General features: G+C 46.7%; 1 protein-coding gene across 5 annotated transcripts in view; it reads right to left on the bottom strand.

Moving 5' to 3' along the window:
- Positions 1 to 23,001, bottom strand: part of TAOK3 (TAO kinase 3) — a 119,338-nt gene that overhangs the window by 22,499 nt on the left and 73,838 nt on the right. For all 5 annotated transcript variants that reach the window (XM_033135737.1, XM_033135736.1, XM_033135738.1 and 2 more), the window contains one exon: positions 20,169 to 20,303. In XM_033135737.1, coding sequence (XP_032991628.1) covers positions 20,169 to 20,303 — 135 coding nt within the window. The remainder of the gene's footprint in view (positions 1 to 20,168; positions 20,304 to 23,001) is intronic.

The following is a 23,001-nucleotide window of genomic DNA, read 5'->3' as shown; positions in this document are numbered from 1 at the left end:
GTAGAATCACAGAATCATAGAGTTGGAAGGGACTGTAGGGTCATCTGGTCCAACCCCCAGAAATGCAGGAACCACAGCTAAAGAATCCTTGACAGATGGCTATCTAACCTCTGTTTGAAAGCCTCTATTGAAAGAGAGTCCAGCACATGATGTATAAACCAAACCGAGGTGAAAAGGATTGGACCTTGAACCCTCTGTTACTGGTAAGCAACTAGCTTTGTCAGAGAGCTGTTTTGACAAGGGAGTTGGTTGGGCCAAAACAATCACACACATTTTCCAAACTCCATTGTTGCAGATGTTGCTCATCAACACCCATCTTTTGCCTCTCGAGTTGACAATTGGGGAAGCAGGTGCAACTATGACAGGTCAAGGACATGACCCAGAAACCTCCCTCTATACAATTTGAAATATGTTAGCTTCAATATGATTTCAGACGAGATAGAACCACTATGAGCTGGAGATGCCAACAAGTCTCCGTTGGGAGCCCAGAATAACGTCAAGACAGATGACATTTCAGACCAAACTCAAGACCCAGATGCATTCAGCTCCACACACAGACAACGTTTGGAAATCCAAGAGGGTGCTTTAAGCTCCTGTCCATCTCAAAATGTCTGCTCTTCCACCATTACTTGACTAATGATGAAAATATTCTTCCTCTGCTCCTGGGCTAGGTCCGAGTATGACTTTCCCAGGACCTGTTTAAGAGGGGAACCTTACAAAGAGAAGAAACAAAACCTTCCTAAATTTCTGATGGGCTAAAACTGACAGTCATACCATCGGCCAAAATGTTTCCTGGGTCACACTCATATCTTAGGTCAAAACAATGAGAGGACTTTAGGTCACTGCTATTTGCACTCTGGTATGCGCAATGCCTCTTCTTTGCTACTTTTAGTCCTCTATCTTCCCCAGTGCCCAGATTCCATGAGATTTGTGCAACTCTGGCTTTCATTGGCCTGTGGGCTTTTCTACAGTGTACAATTTACAGTGCTATCCTACTCAGAATCACACCCCACTTTTCTTCAGTGCTTCTGCTGTGTAAGTGTGCATTGTCCTTGTCTTGACAGGGAAAGCAAATGGAAGACTTGGGTTACCCTTATCTGCAAAACTAGACATAGCTCCCAAGGAGAACACTTGTAGCAACAACATCCAAAGCAGATCTAGCCTGAACTCTGTTTCATTGTGCAGGTCCTTAAGCCACACACCCTTAATGAAGAGTGGATCTCTTAAGGTGGTAGTGATTTGGCCTGGAGCACTTATTCGACATTTTTGCCTCCTCTACAATAAGGGAGAATAGAGGACCTTGAACAACTGGCAACACATCTTCTCATCAGCTGTCTTTGCAGATGATCTAGACCTTTGTTATCTTAGTCCTTATGAAATGGGGGAAGGATTTGGGGTCATTCTGCTCTGTATTGTGTCCTCTGCTCAGCACTAGATGGGGTTTCAGGTCCTAAGAGCTGCTTTGACCACTCCAATCCTACATTTTCTAGGTCAGCACTGGTTGCTAGCCAGGCTCATGGATATAACACCTTCCTCAAGGGCACTAGTTGGGGTTACAGCAGCCATAACGTTAAGAAACTGTGTGGCAGGAATGAGCAGGAGGTAGATCAGGATCTACTGATGATTTGCAATAGTAACCAACAAAAAGCACCCCCCTTTATGCTGCTGAAATGAAGAAAACTGCAGAAAACCAAGAAAGGACTGAGCTCAGCTCTGGTACGAAAGACAAACTCGTGGGCTGAACATACTTCTAGCAGGACCGGCCTTGGTTCACGTGCAGGATATGGTTAGTTTCTGTGAAACTGTGAATTACACTTCTCAGATTTCTGTTTATAAGATCACTTCTTTTGGGATTAAAAATGAAACGTGCCCAAAACCTGGCTTTTCCAACGTACCTGCTGAATGTGTAAACAACTCAAGAGGCAGAAGAAAGCTGGAGGGTTGTCATCACAGACTACAGCTTCTTCTGAACCATGTCTGTACCCCTATCCAACCAGGTATGCCAACTCTGTTCCTCCAGAGAGAGAATTATTAAAGAGTGGCCTACTATGAGCCATTTTAATTTGGTTAGGGGTGCACTCAATAGCTTCTTTAACCTTGCAGGTATAACCCAGCCCACCCAAAGCAGGCATATCAACTTAATGTAAAATTGATAAAAAATTAAAATCTGCAGAGAAGGAACAAGAGCAAGGGTAGGAATTGAAGCATACCCAACAGATTTGGCCATCATACATCTGAGAGGGGTCATGAAAAAGTGATCAGAGGGAGGAAAAGGAACAGAGTTAAAATGCTTTTGGTTTTCCTAGGGAGATGTTGCTCCCCACAAATAAAAAGCATCAATCCTTCAGGAAGTTGGGAGTGGAAGTTTCTCCCTCCCCTATATTTCAGACTACACATGATTATTTCCAGGGAGCAGCTATATCTTTGGCTAAATCCCTGGATCTGTCATTGCTATAGTTATGGTATGTGTTTTCAAAATACATATCTCACCCCTCAATTTACTCCTGAATAACAGGGCACCTGGAAGCATACCATGAGTCCTGCAACCCCCTGCTCACACACTCAGTGAAAATCCGAAATGGTGTCCAAGCCCCAAAAGCCACAACCGTTTCCTTATTTGGAATATTTGCATCACACTCTTCTAGTCTGAAGGATGCCCAGAGTGGCTAACAAAACAATTTAGCTCAACATTAGAACAATAAAAATCAACGAAACAATATGGTCATGTAAACAGTAGAGCAGCTAAAATGTTGTGGCTTTAAAGAGAATTAAAACTGAAAGTTGCAAGTCTAAAATGATGCTTAAAATGGCCTGGGCACATGCAAAGGACTTTAGATGCTGCAGAAATGACACCAGCACTCAATAAGTCTCCCTGGAAATAGGATTCACGCAACCCAAAAAAGTTCCTTTTGTTAATCCTCATGGCTGGCGGAACCTGGAGATGGTTCTGTCTGGATGATCCTAATGCGGGGGGGGGGGGGGGGGAGAGGCTCATGAGGCCCTTATTTGCCATCATACACCCACCCACCCCAGAGCCCAGCCTTCTCTAACCTTGGGTCCTCTGACGTTGCTGGGTACCAATGGTCAGGGATGATGGCATTTTTGGACCAACTAACACCCAAGGACTCAAGGTTGCAGAAGGCTGCTATGGCCTAATACTGAGAAGCACTGGAAGAGGCTAAGGAAACAGTCTTGGGAGCCATGCAGAATAAGTCCCTATAACTGCTAATGTTCAGTCCGCAAAACAGGCTCATTTCAAGCTCACCCACCTATTTATTCGCTTCATATTTAAAAAAAAAGCAAGCAAAAAAGCTCATGGACACCTGTGCACATTTTTGTCCTTTAAATACACAGGAAGTCTTTCTTCCTCCAAACTCTTATCTCACCAACTGCCTAATAGCCAAGATAAACAGTCCTTTTCGAAGGCTGCGACATGGTGTGTGTGTGTGTTTCCAAACTGTTTTGCACTTCAGCTGGTACTGAAACGACCATGGCTTGAAGACCTGGCCAGATCACAGCTCTATCGATACTATTTGTTTTTGTATTACTTTTATAATGGATTCTCAATTTATTGATAGTCACTCTTTTTTTAACCAATTAAATTTAAGTAAATGTGCACTGTTACTAACTTGTACTTTGTAGGAGAGTGAAAAAGTGTGAGATAACTTGTAGATATCAACAGTTATCACCCTTTTTTAAATGGAAAGGGCACCTCAATTATTTTTAATTTCTCATCCTTCGCTGTAGTAAGAAGTGTGCATTACTAAAAATAAACGTGTGTTCTGAACTCTCAGCACCGGCAACTAAAATTTCCTCTCACCAATTCATTAAATGAAGCTTTAATTTATTAATCTACCCATTAAAAGTTTGCAGGTATATTTTTAACATAAGGTTTCCTAATACTGCGTGTGGCACTGACAATATCCCTTGTGGATATTCCCTAGGAGCCATTCATGTTCCCATTTTTACCCCTGGAAAACTGAGGCTGAGAGACAGTAAAAAGATGCAAGTCACTCAGTATGTGCTCCACTGCTGCTACCTGCAGCCAGCTGATGTCTTGTCTTCTGTGCCCCTAGCAACCTGGTAAACTGAACTTCAGCTATTTAGGCTGCAGTGCCAGCGTGACCGAGTACTGTCCAAGTGTCAATTCTGGCAGGTCCTATGAAGTGTTGGCCCCCTTGGTCTGAGCAGTTCAACTCTAATGTGATGACACTGCCAAAGCTATTGCTTCCTCTCCATGACTAATACCTTGGATGACTTCATACTTGCCTCCGATACTTGTGTACGGCTCATTAACTCGACCCCTGCCTGTTTTGGACAACATGCCTGACTTTGACCCAGTCAAGACTGCCATAGATCCTGGGACTCAGGTGCCTGGAGCTTAATAACTAATTGCCATGTGCCCAAGGCTACTTGGTGAGTCCATACCAGAGATTTTCCAGATCCAAGCATAACACACTTTGCTGGAGCATAACATGCATGGCAGGTTAAAAACGTAGGCTATGCCTACATAACATGGCAGGAAGGTTAAAAATGTAGTAAGTTGTGGTGTGGTCTCAAAATGGCAGCAGCCTGAGGTCTGTTTCACCCCGGGATGGACTGATCAAACCTACACTTTGCCATGTTTATTAGTGCCTTGCAAACTGGTCTTCCCACAGTGCCAGTGAGTCCAGGGAGCACACTTTAATTTATGACAGTCATGATCCTCTGGGAAATTTGATGGTGCACAACTCCGCTGGAATGGATAGGAAAGCACAGAAATGCTCTTGTGCAGAAATGGAGCTACCTTAAAAATTGCATAGGGCTTCACTTCCTTTTATATTATTACTTCGTTTGCACTTTTTCCAGGTCCTTTTCTAAGACTTCCACAATCCACCCTTGAAATATTTTCTAAAAGGATAATTTTGTAATCTTACATCTCCAGCCCTTAAAGCATTCCCAGCCCACGGGTCTGATCCGGCACTGCAGGCTTCCCTGTTTTAGGCGAGCCATGCCCACCTATGCTACAATTGATGTCATATATGATACCGGGTGTGAGGCAGGTAAAGGCAGGGCGTGGCCGGAAGGGTCTTTGCAAGCACAGCAAACTGGCAGTGGCCGCAAAGCCCTGATGTGGGCTGCTCCCCGAGCGCCTGACAGCTAGCTGGTAGGCTGGCACTGGAGAACCAATCTGTGCAGGACTTGTGCCAGCCCTACACTGTGCCAAGCACAGAGCTCACAAAATGATTTTGGACGGTGCTTCCCATGCATTGCTCTCAGACCTTTTCACAGGCCACGCCCCCTCTCCCCAGGCCACACCCCCTGTCCTGTTTTGCACCTTCCTTAACAGGTTTGGGCTGGCTGGAATGCATCCTTCAACTTTGATCATGTCTCTTGCTTGCCTGGATGAAGGAAAGAAGAGGGGTGTGCAAGTGTGCCTAGAAACTACCCTACTAGACAAAGGGGAAATTCACAGTTGTTGCTCTGGTCACTCTTGCCTCTGGCCCTGCACGCCACTGGTCTGTGGTCCCCCAAGAAGGTTGCCAGGAATGGAACATGGCCCTGGAGATGTAAAAGGTTCCCAACCCCTGTGCTAGACAGCATAGGATCCCCATATACTGTACTGGTTCCATACACCAGGCTGGTAGCAAGCTCTTCACAACAGAAAAGGTTAATAAAGGCTCTCTACTTAAGATGGAACATTTCCTAGGCAATGATCATTTTCATCCTGCCCTAGCCACAAGTGGCATGTACACTTGAGAGTGGCTCACTCTGGCAAGCCTCAGAAAGGGTTGATCTGAAGCTGCAGGACCTTGGATAGCTCCGAGCCCACAATCTGCTCAGGGAGCATATCCCTATCCAGGCATTCGCTTATGGATGTGTGAAGAGTGTGTGGAGGCAGCCTCACTCTCTCATGGGTGGTACACGTGCCACCAGGCAATATGTGGGTTCAGTCTGAAGGGAGATGTTTCAATGTGTGGGGGATTTCCTCCACTGCAACCCAGATTGGCTAGGGTTCCTGTGCCTTTGGAGGAAATCTCGTGTTTGTGGAAATGGCTCCGTTCAGACTAAGCTGGCCACATGCAGGCTGGAGGACAATGCTATTGCTCTGGCTGGCATCAAGGAGGCAAGGATGGCCTGGAGTTCCTGCTGGCTCATTCCCACATTTGTAAATAAATGCCTAAATAGGGCTGTGATCTGTATCTCAACTGAGGCCTTTTATTTGGGCCACACTACCACCTCTAAGCTCTCTGGTCTGGAGCACTCCATTGCCACTCAGTGAGCTTCTCCCTTGTTCTTTATCTGATGTACTGAGAAGGTGCTGGGGAGCATGAGGCCCCTGGTGTAAGGGGACCAGCTCCTCAAAGCAATCTGGCTCGGAGGATGTTGTCTGGGAGTCCCAGTTTGAGGGCTCTGGTTGAAGGGGCTCTAATGTGGTGATGGGCTCTGGGTCTAGGTTCAAGCCCCTTGACAGCTTGGGCTACTTCCCTTCCAGTTCCAGCTGGTTTATCTTCCTCCTGTGCTTGAGTCTTGGCTATCATTCACAACCAGGGTCATGACCACGTCTCCTTGTCTGTCCTTCCTTCCTTCCTTCCTTCCTTCCTTCCTTCCTTCCTTCCTTCCTTCCTTCCAACTCATCTTATTCTCTGGCTTGAAACCCTAGTTCAACCCCTAAGCTCCTTCTGGACAACTGGCCCTTAGACCAGGGGTACCCATGATGGGAGCTGGAGTCCAACATCAGAAGAGCAGCACCTGCCTTAAAGAAAAGCACAAATTTAAACTGGACCCACCAAGACTCTCCTAGACACAATGCTTCAGCCATTATTAATCAGGTCTCTTAAGTTAGTTCCTTCAAGCCTGTCCTCACAGGATGTGCATTCCAGAGCCTTTATCATCTTCAGTACCCCTCTCCAAATCCATTACCCATTTGTATACCCTCCTTAAACTGAACGCATTACTCGAGATGAGGTGTATGCGGTGCTGAGTAAGGTCTTGTTATTACTTTCTTTGTCTGGAGGGAAAAATGCTCCTATTAACATAACCTAAAATAGCACTGGTCTTCTGTGCCACTGCATCACACCAGCAATGCATATTCAAGTTTATATATATATATATATATATACACACACAAACCCCATAAACTCTCTCAAGTCTTTGCTGGGTTTACTACTGGCTAGCCATCTTTATCAACTGATGACTGGCGAAGTCCCTAGGCACCACAGCACACCCAAATGACACCAATGAGCGTGCTAAGGGAACCTGCAGCCTCTGTGCACCCCACCCAGAATGGATCAGACTCTCCCCGCCCTTGCGCTTATTGGAGGGTGAGCAGCATTGGCAGTAAAGGTCCAACATGCACCAGGAGCGAAACATGATACGCAATGTCCTCAGATGCTATCACACACTGATGATGCATCCAAGCCATCTGGCATAACGGGGAGTTGTAGTTTGCATGATGTGTTGCCACTCCGGGTGCATCACTCACACACAGACATGTCCAAGGGCCCCTGAGGCCATGTTTTTGGCACACACAAGGCCTCCCTTGTTGTGCTACGTATGCTGGAGGAGGGAGGGGTTGAAAGGGATCTGTGGGAGTATCTGAGGCATCAGCACATCAAGTGTGCTTCCTGGTGCACACTGGGCCCCACCCACTGCTATTCCAGCCTCCAGCAAGCAGTACAGCACAGGGGGAAGAGGCACACCTGATTCATGCTGGGAGGGGTGCGCAGAGGTCTTGAGACTAATTCATGAGCTCAGTGACATCATGGGGCATGCAGTAGGGCCTACTGGCCCTACCACTCTTCAATTAGTCCAGGAAATCAGTGGATTAATTTTGAGACATCCTTTTAATTAATCCAGCATTTTTAGATTAATTAAAGGATGGGAGTCGGGCAAGTCTCCCCGTTGCTAATTTCATCTCAGATCCCAACAGTGTTTACTGACTCTCTGGGTAGCAAGGCTGCTAAGCAACATTCACAGAGAAAAGTCAAAGAAGGCAGCCCTGGGTATGGAGGTAAGTCGAGGGGCAATGACCCCATGGTCCATCAGTTCTCTGGTGCCTCTGCTCACCAGCAGAGGAACTGGAGAAGCAAGGAGAAGGCAGTTTCCTCAGCAGAGGATCCTTACCTGGGATCTGTGCCTTTCCAGGTAACAAAATATAGTACTTGCATAAAAGGCACTAAATCAAGCTGCTCTCAAATTGTGGAGCAGAACCCCCTCGAGAAGCTATGAGAGACCTGCAAGGATTGTGGAGGGTGGGGTAGCATAAAAACGATGGAACTCTAGAATGACAGCCGAAAACCAAGCAGTTGCCAAGCCCATCAGCACCACCCCAAAGAGCACAGAGGCGCCCCGTGCCAAGCCAGTTGACTGGTCCATCTAGCTCGGTGTTTTCTGCTGCACTGACTGGCAGCAGCTCTCCAGGATTTGGGGCAGAGGATTGTTCCCAGCCCAATGGAACATGTGAAGCTGCAATCAATGGGATCAAGATTTTGACAGTGCTACGAGTAGAAGTGGGTCTTTGTATGGGAATGAATGAAAAAGCAATGAATGAATGTTTCATTCCTTACATAGGAACACTGAAAGCGGCCTTATTCTAAGTCAGATTGGTGGTCCATGTGTGTCAGTATTGCCAACACTGACTGAAACCCTGGACGGTTGCTGCCAGACGGGGGACATTCTCAGCCCTACCTGCTGGGGATTGAACCTCGGACCTTCTGCATGCAAGGCAGGTGCTCAACCACTAAGCCTATTCACCTTCCTGGGTGAAGTGGCTCCTCCAAATTTCACCTGCCTGGCCCTCCAAACAAGTAGTCTCCGCTGCTGCTAGGTAGTCTCCTGCCTCCCACCTCCCTTTCCAGTCCCACACAAGGAGCCTCCAGTGGGGCTCCCACTCCCTCACTGCAAGCTCTATTCATTGCTAGTCAACCTCTCCACCAAAGCCCCAGGCAGAGCAACCAAGCACCAGGAAACCAATGCCCTTCTTTCCCACACAGGGGACTTGCACAAGAGTCTACCTCAAGGGATTCTAATGGCCAGAACTATTGGGAGAATTACCGGTAGTCTCTTTTGCCACTCACTGCTGGGTTCAGCTGCAGAGTGAGCAGGACTGATGTTGGGCAGCTGGTAAGAGCTGATCTTCTATCCAGAGGACCTCCCTTTGCCCCTGCCTTTGCCCCGATACATAGATACTTATGCACAGCAGCGGGACACACCCATGATGATGTTTCCATGCTTCCCTGCCAGGACACACCAGGTAGAACTAGTTGAGGGGGGCAAGGACAGGAAAGTGGGGCAAATTTAGAAGAAAGGCCCAAGCTGAAAATGGCTGAGAAACCTCTCCTTACTGAGGTGTTGGACACACCCGAAGCATACTGAGTTTTGCAAGGCCAAGTGGTTAATTATCGTGCCTACTAAAATTTGCCTAGAACTCCAATCAGGACCACCAACCTATTACACCCACCTCACATGACCTTTCTTCCAGTCTACAATCACAGGATTACTTTTACAGCAATATTACCTATCCGTCAGTCACTTTGCACCCTGAGTTTCCTTAGGATTCAGTGTTACATGGCAGCTGATGGTGAAGAGGTCTAGCGTGGTGGTTGAGAGACTGAGCTCTGAGGTCACACCCACACTGGACATTTAAAGCGCTTTCACTTTAGGCATCATGGAGAATCCTGAAAACTGTAGTTTGCTAAGAGTGCTGGGAATAGTAGCCCTGCGAGGTCAGCACCCTTAACAAACTACAGTTCCTGGGATTCTTTAAGGAAAGCCACAGTAAGTGTGTGACCTGAATCAGGAAGCCCTTCTTCTGCATCTCAGCTCCGCCAGGTGGGTTCCGGGCGAGGAATTCTCTCTGCTTTAGCTCCCCAACTACAACGAAGGGGTACTAATACTGACCTATGTTACAGGGCTTTGAAAACGCTCTCACACTGTATAATTGTGTACTGCTGTCGTGATCCCAGGAACAGCGCAATGAATTTGCCCAAACTCTTTCTCTTGGACGCACATCGCTTACAGACTTTGCCATCTGAGGTGGTTAGTTCAGATAGGAGTCTCTCTCTCTCTCCCTCCTTTGGTGACCTCTTTTGTGAGGACAGACACAAATACCTCATTTAAACTTTACTATGATACTGCTATCATCATTGATGTCCCTAAGGGAACAGCAGGAATGGATTTTAAAACCTGATATGGAAAGAAGTGAAAGAATGATTCATGGAGAGAGAAGAGGAATGGCTGGACCAGAGCTTTAAAAGAACACGGGTCTTTTTGAAGCCAAACAATACAAGGAGCTCCCTTTTTACGGAGCCAGACCTAATAGTGCCTCCCATTCAGCACTGTCCACCCTTTCCAGGGTCCCAGACAGAGATCTCTTTCAGCGCTGATCGCACACAACCCTTTAAGCGGAGATGCAGGGAACTGAACATGGAACCTTAGCCATGCCTTAAATTAACGGTGGCACCCTGTTCTGGTGGTTGCCAGGGTCCCTACCTTGATCACCTGTGCACAAACCAGATAGTGGGACCTTTGCAACAGAGCTCCCTTCACAATGCAAAGAGCCAAAAAGCCCACGAAACAGAAACTAAATTGGGAGTGGCTAAAGCTGTAGCAAAACTGCAGAGCAAAGGGAATTAACACTGCAAGAGCAAAGGAGGAGAAACCCAGAGCAATGAGTTCTCACCATCAGCTCCTGGAAGAGCAATATGTGGTCTGAGTAGGTCCAGCGCGGGCAGACATTTTCACAGGGGCTACTAAAAGGTTTTTTACCTCCCCCCCCCCCGTCCCCCATGGATAGCTAACATAGGGTGGTAGCTCGTTGGAGATGGCTCATGGGGAGCTTGAATTGTTATTCAGCTGGGATGGGATTCAGTCTGAAAACTGCTTGTTTAAGGCCATGGGTGGGGTTCGGAATAGAGACATGGGGAACAGAACCTTTGCAGCACTGTCCATGGGCTGCAGGAGTTGGGGGCTTTGGGGGGGGAGGGGAGGAAAAAGGACATCTGTATTTGTTTAATGCTATGATATATAGCATTAAAAGGACTCAGATTTGAGAGCGGCTGCTGGCTGTGAACCAGAAGATTGCATTGCTATGGAGGAGGGATGGTCTCTGGTAAATTAAGCTGTTAAGAGAGTTCAAGCAGCTTTCTCCCTCCTTATGCATCCCTACCCAGAACACTCTATATTCCTGGAAGCCATTGAGCATGCTCAATCTTTGTGATTTTGTAGTTTTCTTTTAAAAGGTAAAGGGACCCCTGACCATTAGGTCCAGTCGTGGATGACTCTGGGGTTGTGGCACTCATCTCGCTTTATTGGCCAAGGGAGCCGGCGTACAGCTTCCGGGTCATGTGGCCAGCATGACTAAGCCGCTTCTGGCGAACCAGAGCAGCGCACGGAAACGCTGTTTACCTTCCCGCCGGAGCGGTACCTATTTATCTACTTGCACTTTAATGTGCTTTCGAACTGCAAGGTTGGCAGGAGCAGGGACCGAGCACGGGAGCTCACCTGTCGCGGGGATTTGAACCGCCGACTTTCTGATCGGCGAGCTCTAGGCTCTGTGGTTTAACCCACAGCGCCACCCGCATCCCAATTTTCTTTTACTGTCCCTTTAATTTGTGTACTAACATAGATCTGCATATTTGGAGAAACCACTGTCATATTGATTTTGGGGGTGGGGTGGGGATTTTACTTCCAAAACTGACTAGACAGAGGCTGCCAAATTCTCTATTAGAAGGGACAAGAACACAGTGTTATGTATTCCTCATCTCTAACAGGAGAGCTCCTGTTCAGAGCTCCAACTAGCTCAGAATAAGGGCCTTGTAAGGCTCTTCAAGGCTTCCAGAAAGGGGGAGGGGAAATTTTCAAGAAGAACATAAGAAAAAAAGGCACTTCAGTACTCTCCCCAGCCCCCACCCCTCAAATCTCTCCCCACCTGTTCTTAGGGATGTGGGATGTTCTTAGGGATTCTGCACCATCCCTTACCAAACCAGTACGTGAAGCTATTCTTTGAAATTCACACTTGCAATGTGGTTCTCCAGCCAAAAAAAAAAAAACTGTGTCCATTAGGAGAAAGGGCAAGAAGAAGAAAGCGTGCATTGGTGAAAATAACATACAAAAATATATTGGGGAAAGTTGCTTGCAAAAAATCTATACATTTCGCATAACTGCAAAAAAAAAGAGGCACGGGATTTTATTGTACAGACTATTAAAAAACGTGCAAACTGAAGTGGAAATGGGGTGTGGTAAACTGAATTAGAAACTGGGATAATCCCCAACTGACAAGATTCTTCCATCCCCACTTGTGCTATACAGTGCTGGTAGGGAGGGAGGTTTCTAGATAGTAGGAAAAGGAAACGTGGGGTGATGAGTTCCTCATGGTATGTATGCCCAGGAGTGGCTGGGGAAACCCAGACAGATGGGCGGGGTATAAATAATAAAATTATTATTGCTATTATTATTAATCCCCTAAATTAGTCTTCTCCAGATGCTCTGGACTACACATCCCATATTGCCCAATGGTCTGGGATGACAGGAGGTGTAGTCCAAAACACCATCATCATATTTATATTTACATTTAATTTATTAAATGTGTATACCACCCTCTATCCATAGATCTCAGGGCGGGTCATAGCATAAAAAATAAATAAAGACAAAAAATACACAATAAAAACAAAAACAAACAAAACAAAAACCCCTCTCCCCAAACACATTTAAAAGGATATATGATATTAACCATCTGGAAGGCACAAATTTGGGGAAGGAAACCCTAAGCTGTAAGCTGTTATGAGTTCGAACAGGCCAATTCCCTTCTTCCATCCCCGCCCCCGCAGCTGACATCCTCAGCAGTTTATTCTAAATGCATAGATCTGCTTTCCCCATCCAGATCTTTGACACTACAACTTCCATCAGCCACAGCCTACATGGGATCGGGGGCTGATAAGCAGCACACAGCCAACTATGTCCCGTGCCTTCTATAGATCTTGGAAGCCACTTAACACCAGTCTCTCTTGAAACCTTAAAAAAAAATATTATTATTATTTTGCATACTTGGGGATTGCCCTGACTATGCAGCCCTGTATACCTTCCCAATGGGCATGGTGCTAAGCAAAGGTTGGTATTAGAGGGAATGATGACCAAGAATGGGAGTGTCCTATACAGCCCCATCAAGGCAGAAGACAATTGGGAGACACTATTCTCGCATTGGAAAGATTGGGGTGTTAAAGATTTGCACCTCCTTGCCATGCAATTTTAGCCTCTTTCACATGTTATTAACGTGAAAGGGACATCAAACAAGTACTGGGAATTGGTGTTGCTGTCCTGTCCCAGCCTCTGGCTCTGAGCACACTGCCTGGCCTGGCCTCTAGATCAGTGGTTTTCAACCAGTATACTGTGGCACCCTGGGGCACCTTGAATGATGGTCAGGGGTGCCATGGGCAGCAGTCAGGGGGGCCATGGGCAGCCTCTGTCCCTCTTTCTTTCCCTCCCTCCTCTGATGCCCTCTCGTGTCATTGCCTCCCAAAGGCTTGCATAGCTATTTATTGCAGCAGCCCTGGCTACAAGTTCCACGGGCGAATGGTCCTCTGGGAGGCACCTCTCTTTGGGGCGGGGGCAGCTCAGAGACCAGGGGAGGCAGCAGCAGCTGCCCAGAGGACTCCCAAGGAGAGGGGAACAGAGGCTGAGGGAACGCTCCACAAGGGAGGGTGTTCGAAAAAGGGTGAGAGACTGCCAGGACTGCAGGCAAGGGGTGACAAAACTAGGATCCTGAGCCCCATAGGGGTGCCGCAAAAAGAATGTAGTTGGTCAAGGAAGCCGTGGACTCGAAAGATTGATAACCTCTGCTCTAGATAATTATATATTAACTGATACACAGGCTATATCTGTGTGTGTGTGTGTGTGTGTGTGTGTGTGTGCGTGCACACACACACACACACGACAGTTGATGACCCCAAGACCATAAGAGATTGCTGGATCAAGCCAATGGCCCCTTAAGCAGAGGTTGGGTGGTCATCTGTCATGGATGCATTAGTTAAGATTCCTGCATTGCAGGAGGCTGGACCAGATGATCCTTGGGGTCCCTTCCAATTCTACAATTCTATGAGTCTACCCCCTATGGGAAGCCCACAAGCAGGGCCTGAACACAACAGCACTCTTTGCCCCACCTGTGGTTTCCAGCAACTGGTGTTTAGAAGCATTGCTGCCTCTAACTGTGGAAGCAGAGTACAACCACTGTGTCTAGTAGCCACCAATAGCCCTCTCCTCCATGAATTTGTCAAATCCTCTTTTAAAGCCATCTAGGCTGGTAGGTATGTCATCTAGACACACATGCAGGCACCACAATTTAAGGAGAGTATTGACAAGCTGGAACGTGTGCAGAGAAGGGCAACCAAGATGATGACCCTTGGAGTCCCTTCCAAGTCTACAATTCTATGATTCTATGTCTAGAAGTGGGGTCAGGCAGTGCGTCCTTGTCCCCTGCTGCTTGTGTAATGCTCCCTTTATGAAAGCAAAACATGTGGGCTTTTTTCCATGCCACCCTTTTTGACATCGCCCTCCCCCAAAGTGACGGAACAGAAACATACAGCTAAGGAAAGACACAAGTTAATAATGCACGTGGAAATAAGACAGAAGGGAAATCCCAGAAGTTAGAGACACCGCTTCTGAAATTTGACACACCGGTTAAACTCAGGTGGTGTTAAATACACCTGATTGGCCTTCCACCCACATTTTCCCAGATGCAGCCTTGGGCAATCAAGTACACACAAACGTGTGTGTGTGTGTGTGTTTTATGTCTGGCCTCTTCTCACATTCTAGCCACTCTCCAAATACATACTCAATCTGACTTAGCCATGAAGAGCACAGGAATAAGTTGCAGCTAAGCAAAGTTCCATGCTGCCACAAATCTAGCCCCCAATGAGACAATACATGGCTACGGGGGGGGGGGAGCTCAATAGGAAAGAACTGGCCATGGTCAGTTGAGGCAGCCTGAAGGTTAACGGTACCTTTTATGAGCATAGTGTAGTCTTCCCACTACCTTGGGCATGGAGGGAACCTCTGCTAAATCCCTGAAATGCGGTTAAGGGAGGGAGGTCAAAAATCAAAATGCCCATAGAATTGTTAAAAGGTCAAGGCCTACCCTACCATGACTACAGCTAAGCACGAGACCTTCTTCATGGAGTTGTGAAGCTACACATCCAGTACTGCCCCAGGAGGTGCACAGGTGGCTAATATGTTATAGGCTGCCTGCCTTGTATGTGGACAGAGGTTCATCTGGCTCTGGAAGGGTCAGAATAAGAGGTGGTGAACTGGCTGCCTGTGGGTGACACTGAGGCCCCAACACAACCTCATCATGCCATGGGGGGGCAGCTTCGTGTCTTGCATGGCCAACTGACTACCCTCTCATTGGGAATGGACCTGACACAGAAAGGCCTCTCAGGTAATCCCACAACTGGAGGGGGAGAGAAGCAGCTGGCATGTCCTTTGCCCAGTGTGTATACAGCAGATTCTACCTGGCCAATGTGCTCTGAGGGGTATCTGTGTGTCATCAGGTAGCCTGGATAGAATCCAGCGCTGTAGACTGAAGACATGCTGCTCCTTGCCAGTCTTTATTTTTAAAATGCATTTGCACTGATGACATGAATACAAATGTCAAAATGTTGATATACTACTACTAGACCCCCCCCCCAATTTCTCTACCAGCTAATGACAAGCCAGGAAACCTCAGTTTGTATTCAAAACAGTGGGGACTTCTTCATGTCTGTGACACAATTTCCAATGTTTTTTTTTTTAATGTTAAAACACACACACATACACACCAAGTTAAAGGAATGAGAAAGATAACAGCAGGAAGGATAAGAAAGGGGTGGCGTAATCTAAAGAGAAGGCAGTGTTAAAACATTTGCAAGTTGCTCCACGGTTTTAGGATATGGCAGGTTATAAATGGAAATTAGTTAACAGCTCTGTCTGGTCAATGGTCAAAAGCTCTATCTCAGGTGTGGGGCAGCTTTGGTGCTCCAGAAGTTGCTGAACTGCAACTCCCATCATGCTTGGCCATTGGCCATGCTTGCTGTGGCTGATGGGAGCTGTAGCTCAGCAACACCTGTAGGGCACAAGGTTCCCCACACCTGCTCTATCTGGTGCAGGACATGCAAGACCAAAGAGGGCTCCATGGAGGAGGAGGAGGAGGAGCCACATAGTGATAAAAACAGTGCTTGCATGTTATATTGCATTTGCCAAGAGGGAGCCTCCAATCGGAAACCTTGGTGTCAAGGGCACTTCCCAGCCAAGGAATGCACACCACAGAGAGTTAACTATTCATGGTCAAATATAACACTTGCTTCTACAGCTCTGGAGACCTATGCACACCAATTTAGCGTCTAGGTAGCTATTCCCAGGAATGTGCTTTAAGGAGCAGTTGCAACAACTGGGGACCACTCCCCCTCCACCAGTTGATGTATCTTCACCCTGTGGGCTGTGTGTATGTAGCCAGACACTATGCCTGCATGGAAGCTGCTTCTGTTCTTCCTGCTTCAATTATCTCCTGGTTCTGGGAGAACGCGGTGCAGGGGAAGCACCGGGCACTTCACTTGCCTGGCTTGCCTCTTCCTCCTCTTCCTCCCACTTGGGAAGGCGATGGCTACTGGACTGGGTTATTGGTTCTCAAAGTGGGAATTTGCAGGGGTGGGGTGGGGGGTTAGCACAGATAAAAGGCAAGAAAGAGGTGACTTGATGGAAGTTTATAAAACTATGCATGGCACGGAGGAAGTGGGCGGAGAAAAGTTTTTCTCCTTGTCTCATAACACTAGAATCTGTGTACCTCGAATGAAGCTGAATGTTGAAGACTCAGGACAGATGAAAGAAGAGTATTTTTCACCAGCACATAGTTAAGACTAGGGAACTCGCTCCCACTGGAGGCAGTGATGGCCACCAACCTGGATGGCTTTTAAGAGAGGATTGGGCAAAGTCATGGAGAGGAAGGCTATCAAGGGCTGCTAGCCATGATGACTATGCTTTGCCTCCATGGTATGAGGCAGCAATGCTTCTAAATGCCAGTTGCTGGAAACCACAGGAGGGGGAACTGCTCTTGTGCTTGGGTCCTGCTTGTGGGTTTCCGAAGCGGCATCTGTTTGGCAACTGTGAGAACAGGATGTTGGACTAGATGAGCCACTGGCCTGATCCAGCAGGCTCTTCTTCTGTTCTTAAGTGGAGATGTGGCATTTTCCTTTGTTTCTCCCAACTCAGGTTTATTTGTGCTTTCCTGGCTAGTTTATACTCCCCTCACCTTTAACAGCAAACTCAGTCGATGAGTGCTGACAGGACTGGGAGACAAAAGGTGGCTATTGAGAACTGAGAGGGTGGTACCAATATGCAGGGTATTGGTGGGGGGAACCTAGAAGTATCTCCAAAGCATTGAGGGTTGTATCAAACTTAGTATTACTCAAAGCACAGAAATTAATGGGCCCAAGTTAGTAATATCCATTAATTTCAATGGGTCTGCTTAGAGTAAGGCTAATATTGGGTGCAACCCTAAAAACAGAACGGGTAACCTCCAATTCCCAAATAGCACCCCAGTTGGGACTAGCAATACTCAAGTGTTCTCCAGGAACCATGGACTGTTGAGTGTCAAAAGCAGGGTGGAGTGGAAAGGAAGGGAAAAACCTGGTGGTGTACAACACAGCTTGTTTCATCCCCTTGCAGCTTATAATGTTCTGGATGCGGGCAAGGCTGATTAAATGGCCAATCCTGAACAGCAGCACTCCTGTTAGATGGTGAGAATATGCTGGAGCATTTTGTAGCAGGTACAACTTTTGCATGCATTTAAAACACCACTGGTGGCAAGAATGAGGGGGAAAGAATAATGGTGAGATTTCATTTCCCTTGGCCATGCCTTTACTTTCAAGGAGTAAGAGGGAGGGGGCGTTGTAAGTTTACCAGTGGTGATAACTGGATACACCGATGGCCGGCACAGGAAGAGCCAGAGGGAAAACACAGGTGGTAGCTGGTTCTGTGTATCATACTATTCCTTTATCCCTCTTGGCAGACAGGTACCACGGGTCATAGTAATGCTCCTCCAGGTCTCCCAGGAGTTGTAACTACTGCTTAATGGTTAGTGTGGTACTTGACTGTTTATGAGCTACAATCGGAAGGGGCAAGATTTGGCGAATGCCAACACTCACTTGTGAACAAATGGGTGTTGTGAATTTCCAAAATTGGTCTGCGTCCCCCCACATTGAGGACCTATACGAGCAAATGCTGGCAAAACGTATTACGGCAACTGCCAACTTTCACTGGTGTTATCTTGGGAGATTTTTGGACTGTTGCATTTGGGGTTGTCAGTCTTGACATCCGCCACATTTTAGACATGGATATGCAAAAGTGAAATTCGTGAGATGCTGATATACCGCTAGCGTCAGAATTCTCTCCGCCCCGAAGAGTCACGCTTTGGACTGAGTAGTATTTTAGCAAGAGTTTGAGAATGAGGGAACTGAATGACTGCGCTAACTTACAACAGGACTGTATCCATTTCTACAAGGCAAGGGATGTACTGGTATAATGAGATGCCACAAGATTCGCTACCAAAGGAGAGTACACCCAAGGCCTCCGCTTGGATGAGGCGTGAGGCATGTTGCCGCCCTGAAGACCATCCTTCCATGCCCGTACAATCGGGTCAACCAGTAAGTTCCAGAGGGAGCAGTTTCCCTTGCCACACTGGGGGTGGGGGAAACACACACACACACACACCCCTCCCGAGATCCACGCCAGCAGTGAGCATGAGCAATAATTCAAACTCGACTGCTTCAGCACAAGGGGTGGGGGAGATATGAAGCCTCTACCACTGCAAATTCGTTCTCAAACCACCATTGTCTAGGGCTAACAAGAAGCTCTTTTGATGTGTCCTGAAGATCGGAGTGAGGGGGAGCGTGGGGGGGGCAGATGTGCTATGGCGAGGACTCAGGGAAATGGCAAAGGAGAAAAATCATTCAGCTACGAGGCAAGACAAAAAAAAAGGGGGGGGGAGGGAGGGTTATCCATTGTAATTTCTGGGCTGGCTCAGGATGATGTCATAATGGCAGGCAGCAAATGCAACGGCCAAATACTGGGCACCCTGTAAATCTCTCTGCCCATGTGACCTCTAATACTGATTTGGCCGAAATACCAAATATTTCTATCATTTTACATGTAGGAGATCGTTTCTGGTTTGTGAAGCATCACAACCCCTCCTCCATCCACTCTTGGGATACTGCTGCCAATTTCCAGCTCTGTGTGTGTGTGTGTGTGTGTGTGTGTGTGTGTTAGAGGGAGAGAGGGAGAGTGTGTGTGTGTGAGAGAGAGAGAGAGAGAGAAGGAAAGGATGGGGGAGGAGGCAGAGACCTCACTCTCTACAAGCACACACCCCTTTCGCTACTACAAAGACATCACTAGCAATCACATTTGCAATAGTACAAATGCTGGCTGAACCACCGCCACCATCTCCTCTTGCCTGCTTTTTCTCACACCCTCCGGTAAAAAAGAAAGACATGGAAGAGAGAGAAAAACCCAGCCCTCTGTCATTTTATAGGAGTTGCCCGGTCCTTTATAGTGTCAAATGGGAACAATGCAGCTAGCCGTAAAATGAATGAATGAGAATGAATGAATGCAAACAGCTAAGCAATTCACCATGAGAGGCGGCAGTGGTTTCTTCCACTGGTCAAACCATCAGCACTCATTAAAATTATAATCATCAATATCTCCAATCACTCAGTTGTTTCCCCACCACCACCACCACCCCTCCTCCTCCTCCTCCTCCTCCTCCCAGACAGACAGAAATTATACTCAACAAAAATGGATGCAATTTGGAACAAACCAATCAGAGGGAAAAAAAGAAAAGAAAGAAAAGCACCTCTTCCTTCTAAAAGCCACGTTTAAATTTCAAGCTGCTGCAAATAAATCCCAAATTGCTAAGAGATATTTTCAAAATATTCTGTAAAAGATTTTTTCTTTAAATAAATTTAAAAAACACCTCTCTCTCTCAATATCTAGTTGCTATGCCAACAAAAAGATTGAAAGAGAGAGAGAGAGAGAGAGAGAGAGAGAGAGAGAGGGCGTTGGGAGAGAATTCTTGACCCCTTCCCCAGACTGACACAGTCACATCAGAACGAGGAGGGGAGGAAAAAAAAAAGGATAGCGGGGCAAGGGGTGTGGTGGCTGCTTACCAAAGATGCTGATTTGATTGTGGCAAAGCGTTCTCGGTTCCGGTAGTGGAGGGCCCGATTCTGGACTGAGTGGGTAGGCCGCAGCTCAGGCCTGCGCTCCCCGTGGCCCACCTCATCCCTTATGAATACATGATCCTGCAGAAATGGATGAAAACAAGGAGAAAGTCCAGTTGTGCTCTTTCTTCGCCGGCTGCCTCTCTTTCACCCCTCTTTTTGCACAAGCCCTGCTGTTTGAAATGCATAGTTTGGCTCTCTGCTAGTCCCTGCAGCTCTCACAGTACAAAATGAATAAGCAACACATTGCAGCCTTCAGTTAGGAATGTCAGCTGATCGCTAGTGGGATGCCTTCTGAATCCCTGGCAGATTTTTTTTTTTAACCTCCAGAATTACATATGTGCAAAAAAGAGAATCAAAAACACAAAGCGCTGCAGAGCAGTCAGAGTCCTCAGAAGGGCTTGCTTAAAACACTGCACCCAAATAATCCCTTTAAAAACATGGTTTCCATGGCTAGCAAAGATGCTGCTGCTGCTGCTGCTGCTGGTGGTGGTGGTAGTGGTGCTGCTGCTGCTGCTGCTGCTGCCTTTGAACACAGAAGCAAGGATCTGCCACATTCCCTTTTCCAGCCTGGATTTTCCTCTGGACTTGCTATCTGCTCTGAAGAAGAAGCATTTCTGTCTAAATAGATGCAGGATGGAGGAGACCAGCCTCTCTGTGTGTGTCTTGTGCTGGAAAGACTCTGTGACCACTCAGGGATCCTGCTTTCTAGTCATGATCGTGCACGGTTCTAGCATTTTCTCTCCATAGCCTTGGAAAGGAATTTTTTTTTTTTACATTTAAAGAGACAGAACACAGTTTAATACAAATGATCTTTGCTAAGTTTTTTCTTCTCTCCTGTGACCCAGAGCTTCAGGAAACAATGACATGATGGCCAGAATTCGTGTTTTAAGTGTCATACCGTCTCACACTTAAAAAATAATAAAAATGGTTGCACATGTCATTTGAGAAATTGCATTCTTCCAGTGGCAAATGTCTGTGTCTTGGATCTGGGACATGGGAGTTTGAATTTCAGATCATCTGTGGACATGTTGGATGGCCTTCAGTTCAGTGCTGTGCTACCTCTCGGCCTCAGTAACTCTTCTGCATAATGGGAATAAATCAGTGACCTACACACTGTGTCATTTCAGGCTATATATCATTATCTACTACTTATAAATTATTATATATGCCCAGATTTAAACAGACCACTAAAAAGAGAACCCTGTTATTGTAATTTGGAATAAAGAAAGGGCTACTTTTAAGCTGCCAGCCTCCAAGCTAGGGAAACTCAAATTCTTTCCCCCAACATTTTTCAGTAAGGAAGAAGACTGGTTGCATTCATCCAATCCATCTAGAGTAGCTCCAAGAAACAGGGTGTGGCATACTAAGAACCCGAAAGCAAGGGTAGTGAACCTGTGGCCCTCAAGATGTTGTCGGGTTCTGACTCCCATCATCTCTGACCACTGGCCAGAGTTGACAGAAGCTGGAGTCCAACAACATCTGGAAGGCCCTACAGAAATAAGACCAAGCCCATCTAGTCAGAAATCCCATTACCAGTGGCAGCCAGGAAAGGATAAAATGAACTTTCCGCTTTTTCAGAAGTCAATGCCACTGGATTTTCATTCTTATTATGCGCAAAGGGACCATAAAACCAAGGAGTTGGTTCTAATGGACATAACAAATAATACAGAACCAGGGCACCAACTGGAGACCAGGTTTAAGGCAGCTCATAGGTCCTAAGACTATTTATTTTAAAAAGCAATAATCAGGATGCTACTTCAGGGGTATTACTCTGCCTGCCCTACATGCACACGCAGCACTTCAAGGGAGTTTGGCCACATACCCTTGCTGACCAGCATAGGTCACCCACAGCTTCCTAGGGATCAGTGAACTCCATCAATAGAACTGGCTATCCTTTTATTTTTAGGTACAATCAGAGACTGACTGTGCTAGGGTATGTCCCCTTCAAGATCAAGCAAGCAAGCCACAGGTGATTGAGACCGGCATGAAAAACCCACTCTACTTGTTACCAGGATCTGGTGACTCTTTCAAGTTACTCCATGTTCCGATTATCCTCCTGAACGCAAACATGTTCAGAATGAACATTTTCATTTATTACATAGTGTTGATGCTATATAAAGCAATAAGAATTCGAACACCCCCACCAAATCACTGGGCAATGGACATTCAAGAAGTATTACTGCATGTTGATGTGTCGTGTAAGCAAGGCCCCAGAGGCACTCTGGGCAAGTCATCCAGGTCCTAAAGACTGATCTTCAAAACAGAGAAATGGTCCTAGGCAGGGCTGGCTTTTTGTAAAGGAATGCAATTAATTGCCAGTGTTAATGGGTTAGCGAATGCTTTGCTATATCCAGAAGGCTCTGTGTGTCACTTCTTCCCCATCTCTTTCAGCAGCTACTAGCATTTCTCCTCTTCTCACAGCCATGTGGACCCAATTCCAAACTAGTCTGCACTAAATATTTCTTCGGTACCTTCCAAGTAAGTGCAACCCTAATTATGCATGCTCCAGACTTTGAGAATCAACCTGCACCCCCAACCTAGTGCTCGTAGGATGTTTTGGACTGCAACTTCCATCACCACCACCTGCTTTTGGCAATGCTGGCAGGGGCTGAGGAGAGCTGGGAGCCCAGCAACTTCTCGAAGGTACCAGGATGGAGAAGACTGTTCTAACAAAACCACCCAGAAGTTACAAGGTGCCAAATGGGCAGTTCCACCATGTTTCAATTCCAAATTAACTGTGAATCTGGAGCAAAATGGTATCAGACAGAGCACTTGT

This window comes from Lacerta agilis, chromosome 17 (genome assembly GCF_009819535.1).
Source record: "Lacerta agilis isolate rLacAgi1 chromosome 17, rLacAgi1.pri, whole genome shotgun sequence".
In the NCBI taxonomy this organism is placed as follows: domain Eukaryota; kingdom Metazoa; phylum Chordata; class Lepidosauria; order Squamata; family Lacertidae; genus Lacerta; species Lacerta agilis.
This window is presented reverse-complemented; position numbering and strand designations above follow the sequence as displayed.